A 6,846-nucleotide genomic window follows, 5' to 3' on the forward strand; every position below is an offset into this window, starting at 1 on the left:
TTTTTTTTACCTATACTTTATTTTGACTTACTTTATTTAGTTTATTTTTTCCTTCTATCTTCTTCTTATTATTTATTTATTTTTTTGAAATGCAATTACTCCCAATCTTGTCCGAAGTGTTTCGTCCCGTAATTAATAGCATTTACCATTTTTGAACCGAGATGGGAACTGGAGTCGAAATGTATCCCATAATTCAGATTCAGTTTCTTGATGGTTTATGGAATCGTTTACTGAGGACAAGCCGGTCAGCTATTGGCCAATTTTTTCCATCCGGCCCAGTAACAGTTCCAGAAGCCTAGTTCACTCGGCCCTGTTCCCTTCTCATTTTTTAAAGTGGCCAACGTTTTAATCAGTCACGTGAGAGTGCCGTCTGAGTGGGATTGGTTAATGGAAATGTTGGATTTACTATATTTCTTGTTCGACGTCTAAAACAGCAGATCATACTTTTGAACTTCCTTCTGAATCGCAGGTTGACCAAAGCATACACAATCGGATTGATAGCGGAATTGAACAGAATCAATGTGTTGGTTAACGCTATTGGAAGGGAAGTGCGTACGACAGAAAAATCGGACAGAATAAAGTTAGAGGCGTCTGTAAGCCAGCAAACAGCAAATACCACACTGACAATTAAAACCATTAAGGTCACTCGCTTTCTTATCTTCATGACACCCTGCAAAAGAGAGACAAATTGTTAGAATTGTCATTGTCTCGACATCGTCTATTAAGAGTTATTTGTAAGACGTAAGCGTTATACAGTACTCGTTTTCTTTATAGTAGATGGGAGCTTATTAGAGGCTACGGGCTGATAATTCTTGGCGCCTTATACTGAGAGCCTAATTAATAGAAGGGCAGGAGGCTTGAATTAGAGCCTGTGGCAAAATAGAGCCAATGCACTGGTCAGTTCCATAAAAAAATTATCGTTGATCGGTCCTCTAGCCTTTCGTAGTTAAATTAGAGAACTTTAGATTCGAGGACGAGGGAGACAACGAGGACGAGATTTAACTTTAATGTTATCTTAAAAATTAGACACTGCAGAGAGCGTTATTCATTTTTTTTTTTTTTTTTTCACCAGAAAAGTTTCACGGCTATGTTTATTGAGGAAGTAAATTCCTCTCCAGATCGCAAACTCTTAAAACCTCTAGCATGTTGATAACTTGTTTCCGTCACTACATCATTTTTCGCTAAAACCCGTGGTACAATGATGAAGGCTATCACGTTTTCCCGCCAAAATGACCCTGGTTCAAGCGAGCGCACTACTTAAGGTCTCGGTACATGAAAATTTTAGTACATTGCTCGATTTTGTTTTTGTTTTTTTTATTTTTGGCATGAGTGGGTCCTAAATTTTATTTTGGCAGAAAAAGAAAACCAGAAAGTGCTTTTTAACCCTTCTAAAATGAGCCTTTTATGAGCTAACCAGCCAAGCCTGGACCTAGCGCTAAATCTTTAGAGCTGATTTTCTCTCACTCTATTTTAGGCGCAAAAATCAAAATTCTCCGACCTCCTGTCGGGACAGGTTTTAAACTATCGCTTTGAAACTTTCAGATATGATGGAAAATGATATAGCTAAGACTCAAAAAGGGTGTGAGGAATTTTCCGATTTCCCTTTGTAACGCATTTTATGTCAGTTTCTTTGCGTAAATCGCGCTCGAGATTCGACTTTTTAGTTTGAAATGCAATAATTCCGCTAATACGAAACATATGCAAATTTCTTCACACCCTTTTTTAGGTCTTTTATCTGTCAATCAGATGCAATAAAAAGGAAGTGAATATTTAACAACGCGAAAGGGCTGGAGCTTCAGCAGTAAACTTGATACCTCTGAGTTCGAGAGCAAAAAACTTAAGCGCCTTTTTAAATTCGATAAAATAAAATCTTTTATAGGGTAATTTAGTCTTTTAGCTTTAATTTGATATATAACTTGCCTTTGTAGCGAAAATACTCGCGCGACTAGAATTTTTTTCTGTGGGCACCTCGTTTTCCTTTACCGAGACCTTAATAGTACTGAGGAAAGCTGGCGGAACTCGTGGTTGTCCTCGTCTTAGAATCTAAAGCTTTAAATACATGAAAACAGGACAATATGATCATGTTTCCAAACCTGTTGTCTGACACTATTTTCAGTAGAATTCTCGCTTTTAAACCATAAAGCGTACACGACTCGGGCGTAAAGGGTAGCCATCAAACAGACTGGGAAAAATGCTACGAACAGAAACCAAGTTGAACTATACAATCGGTTCATCCATTCTTCGGGACATATGTGAGCACAGGCTTTCTCCTCGTTTACGTTATCACACAGGATCCCCACGATATTGATTACCACTCCAAAGATCCAAGAACAGGGGATTATCACCTGAAATAATATAAGGAAGACGATTGGTTTTGTTTTCTACCCAGATGAGATTTTGAGGCGGGCGATAAGCTGATCATTATAAATTATAAATTATGAGTTACATTCCCCTGAGGGTTGACAAGTTCAGCAAAACCAAACACGAATTTTGTTCAAAGATATATAGTTTATAGATACAAGTGTCTCTCAGAACGTCGCAAAGCTCGGAGGAAAGGGCCAGCAGTAGTATGTCTTGGATGATCGTTCGTCCAAGACCCGAACTGATAAACAAACTAGTAAGACAAACCCATGAATGGCATCTTCTTGAAGGTTTGGTCAGATACTGGTATACATTCTTAAGGAAATAAAAACGTGTTCCTCACCCGGGGGGAGGTCCTCCCAGTAATGACTCATACGGGGAGGTTCTGACCGAAAGGCGTACCTCAGTTAATCAGGCTTCAGGCATATGAAAAGGTAGGGAGCTCACTAGCAAAAGTATAGAATTCTGTCACTTTGGTCTGAAAAAAGGGCCAAAAGGACCAAGAGCTGCATTTTATGGCTTTGAGAAGGTCGTGAAAACTTTTTGAGACAGTGCATTTAGCAGTATTTAAAAGCTAGGGGTGCAAAGGTTCTAAACCAGGTATGTGGAAGGGGTACCATTTGTCACTAGAAGGTACACGAAAGGAGTGCCTTTTCCGTCTGCCAAAATGGCATATAAAAAGGTAAGGGACGGGATGGACGTCGGGCGGTGCCTCCCCGTATAACGCCTTGTTGAGTCCCCACCCACCCACCCCCCCCCCCCCCTGATTCTTCATCACAGTAATGATCGACTCCTTCTCAAAGGACATCATTTTGATAATGAACTTAGAAAAACAAGGATGAGAGTTCACCTTGACTTTGTTCTCGGTAAGGTTTCCCTTGGTTCCATGAGGATGTAGCACTGCATAATAACGCTCAAAAGCGGTGCTAACCAAGGTGACAACCGAAGAGGCAGCTCCAACCCAGGCGAGGTTTCCGCTCGTCAATAGTTTGCATAAAAGTAATCCAGCTGTTCCCTCTGGATGAGTTATAGAGTGGATGAAGAGGTACCTTGGTGCAAAGAACACTGCTACAGCCATGTCAGCAATGGCAAGATTCATGAGAAGAAAGTTGACTGGCGTCCTGTGGGATGCACAGTGTATATTTTGACTGAAGGTACGGAAAAAACGGGCAGCAAAAAACAACTTGTTTTGCGACTTTGCTTCGAATTGAGTTGAATAGCGATGTTGCGCGTTTTACCACCTACGTTAAAAGGACCTTACAACCTGATTTGTTGCACGTAAGACAGGTTCGAAGGTGGGTAATAAAACGCGCAACATCACCATTCAACTCGTTTTGCCGCAGTGTTGCAAAACTAATTACAGGTTTTTTGTTACCCGTTATAAAGTAGCTTAACTGATAAGATGCAGCACTTTTACAAACTTTCCCGTTATGGAATAGCAGGAAATTTGCGTCACTGACCAAGCTCGAAGACATACTATACAAAAAAAGGCGGCTATTGGAGGTATAAGCTCCCGTCAATCTCATTTCCAAGGTTATATCCCGCCTGTCTCACGTCTTAAGGGAAGAGGCCACGGGAAAGAACTTCTGCGTGGGATGCCATCTCCGAGTTGCTCCATGCCTCTGTTTCAAAGCAAGGCTACTTAGGAAGCCATTTTCATGCAAATAAAACCCATTTTCGCAAGAAATGTTGTGCACTTAGCGTCGGTTTGAAACTGAGGGTTTTTTGGAACCTGCAGGAAATGGCCATGTGATTATTTCCAATTGTCTTTGTTAGTTAGTTGAAACGGATCGCAATCGGAAGAAACCTAACAGTTTTCCAAGGTTCATCTTTGTTGTTTGTAACTTTATATCTTATACTAGGAGACATTCTTGATGGTTACGGTCAGGAAACGGTGAGTTTGTCATTTACAAGTTTTTCGCTAGAGTCGAGTTAGTGGCAAAACTAAACCGTTACAATGGACTGGAGTACCGGAGTCCCTGGGCATGAACATGAAACTGACTGTTTGATTTCTATTACATAATTGTAATCTAAGAGATAATTGCTAAAGCGTAGCATGCTGAGATAGAAATAAATTATAGTTTTCTATTTTCTTTTTCGCCAAAGAGATATAACCCTCAATAAACGTATCCTGGAAGGGTGAGGCATTATATCTTTTATACCCTACTGCAAAATCATTTACGGTGTAGCTAATGAGGTGGAGTCATAACAAATTTTATATATGGCGTGCACTTTATGGTACAGTTTTTCCAAGGAGCTTTGTAAATCAAAGACGGCTGATTTTATTCAGCTTCTTTTCGTTATAGGTAATATCTTCCCCCTAAACCAAATTTGGCATTTCATCCCTCTCCAGTCCTTCTTTTAAATTTGTTGAAAGCGTAATATCATGATAAACTGGAGGGCATATTTTGTACTTCGGAACGAATTATTATTGTTTAGTTGCATACAATGTGTTTGCCGCCTTACCTCATATCCTTTTCCTTTACTATAATGACACACACCAGAAAGTTTCCCATGATGTTTAAAATGATAAGAATGCCCTGCGCTGTTTTGACTACGGTTTCAGATACCCCAAAGTCCTGATAGGTAGACGACATTTCATGAACGATATCGGCGGTATGAAGTTGATGATTCAGTTCCGTCTTTCAGTCCTCAAGTGGTCAGGCCAGTATAGACGATTGTCAGATCAAGAGTTTTCTCTCTAAGAAGTAACGCATACAGGAATACCTTAAACAATAATTATGTGTGGCAAAAATTAATAATTATATGAATTAGAGTGGTTTTCGTTTGAGTGTCGTAAAACCCAAACCAACGTAATTACTCTGGCCAATCACATAGGACACAGACAATACATTGAACCAATCAAAACTCGAAGTAATTACATGTGGCTGACGCAAAGCGCGGGAAAATGCATGCGAGCGCGTCACAATTAAGAAATGGTAAACGTGCAGCGTGCAACCATGGAGTTATGGATGCACGCGGGAGGTTGCTAAGCACGAAAGAAGCGTAAGAGTCGCACGAGGCGATAGCCGAGTGCGACTCTAGCTTCTTGAGTGCTTAGCAAACCTCCCAAGTGTATCCATGACTCCATGGTTGCACAGCTGCAACGTTTACCATTTCTTTTATAACATAATCAAAAGAGAAAAACATTATTTTCCGTTTGCCTTCAGTTGAGTCATCGGTTCTAGTTCATGTATGCTGCCATCTGCCCGCGCGTAAACAAATTACGTTCTATGTTTTTCAAAAACCTGCCTTTGAGTTTTTCTTTCGCTGAATCAACCGTTCTCCGTCTTCAGGTAAATTGCAAAAACGTTTTTCGTTGTTATTCTGCATGGCATCTGTCTACTTGCTCTTAATATTAGGGTAAAAACTTTGAGGGAAAACTATAGCTGCAACTATAAACAAAAAGACTCTAAAAACTAAGCTGAAACTAAATAAATGAAATAATTATCAAGCTTATTTATGAGACAATTTTTGAAATAAACGTAAAGTAGAAATGAGAAAATTTGACCGTAATTCCTTAAGGATAAAAGGTAACACTAATTTAAAAAAGAAATTAACTAGCTTTGTATCGAAATCTGTCTGGGGAAATCCAGCTATGAAAGTCAAAGTTGCAACTGAAATTCGCCGACACACAGCCGGCGCTGAAGCTGTTGTTTTTAGACCGTTCTCTGAACGACTGTTATGAATGAACACTGAGGAACAAAATAATACACACAGAATTTATTTTTTGAAAAATTTATTTGAAAACCCAAATGTTTCTGTACTCAAATGAAATTCGCTTATTCCAGCGTAATGTGCCCGTTTAAACTCAACTAAAATTTTTAATCGATGCGATGAAAACTTCACAACAAAGCTGTCTAGAATTTGAGCGTGTTTCCTAAAATATTTGCTTGAATTTAGCATCAGCTTGATCAAAAAGTCAATAACACAATGCTAATTGATAAATTTACATTTCAAATAGAGTTCTCTTCTATAAAAAACACACAAAATGTACCTTAAATCTTCGCTCGCTCGATTTTCCTTCAGCCGATTCTAGCGCGAGGAAAACAGTGATTCATTCATCCAGGGCAAATTTGTCGCTTGATCTTTTGTCTTTTTTTCCTTCAAAACGACAGCTTAGTATTTTCTTCAACTTCCACTTTTCATCTGTGCATTTCATTGGTGTATTTTACCGTCAGGAGAGGAGATTTGTTGAATTTGCCTAAATTTTACCGCGCTAGCTCAGTTTCTTGGTAGTGGTAGTGGTAGTGGTAGTGGCTGACTGACCAATCAGAGCGCGCGATTTACTTGTGTTATGTTATAATTGGCTTTGGTTTTACTTCTGATTGGATGAAAAGGTGGCGCGAATCTTTTAAGCCAATCGCATCGTGTAGAAAGTGCAAAACCAATTACTTTTCGACACTCAAATGAAAACCATTCTAGTCTGCTTATAAAAGATATATGGCATATCACGTGACAGCTTCCTCTAACCAATGAAGTGAT

At 39.4% G+C, this 6,846-nt stretch overlaps 1 protein-coding gene across 1 annotated transcript; it reads right to left on the reverse strand.

Annotated features, from left to right (window-relative positions):
• Positions 1-301: 301 nt before the first annotated feature.
• LOC140946341 (QRFP-like peptide receptor) lies at positions 302-5,098 on the reverse strand. The gene is made up of 4 exons (XM_073395439.1): positions 4,828-5,098; positions 3,212-3,482; positions 2,094-2,345; positions 302-670 (listed from the first exon to the last, which is right to left on the reverse strand). Exons 1-4 carry the CDS (start codon positions 4,956-4,958, stop codon positions 350-352), a joined length of 975 nt encoding a protein of 324 aa, XP_073251540.1. The 5' UTR covers positions 4,959-5,098; the 3' UTR covers positions 302-349.
• Between the last annotated feature and the right edge of the window lie 1,748 nt (positions 5,099-6,846).

This window comes from Porites lutea, chromosome 8 (assembly GCF_958299795.1).
Source record: "Porites lutea chromosome 8, jaPorLute2.1, whole genome shotgun sequence".
Lineage (NCBI taxonomy): Eukaryota > Metazoa > Cnidaria > Anthozoa > Scleractinia > Poritidae > Porites > Porites lutea.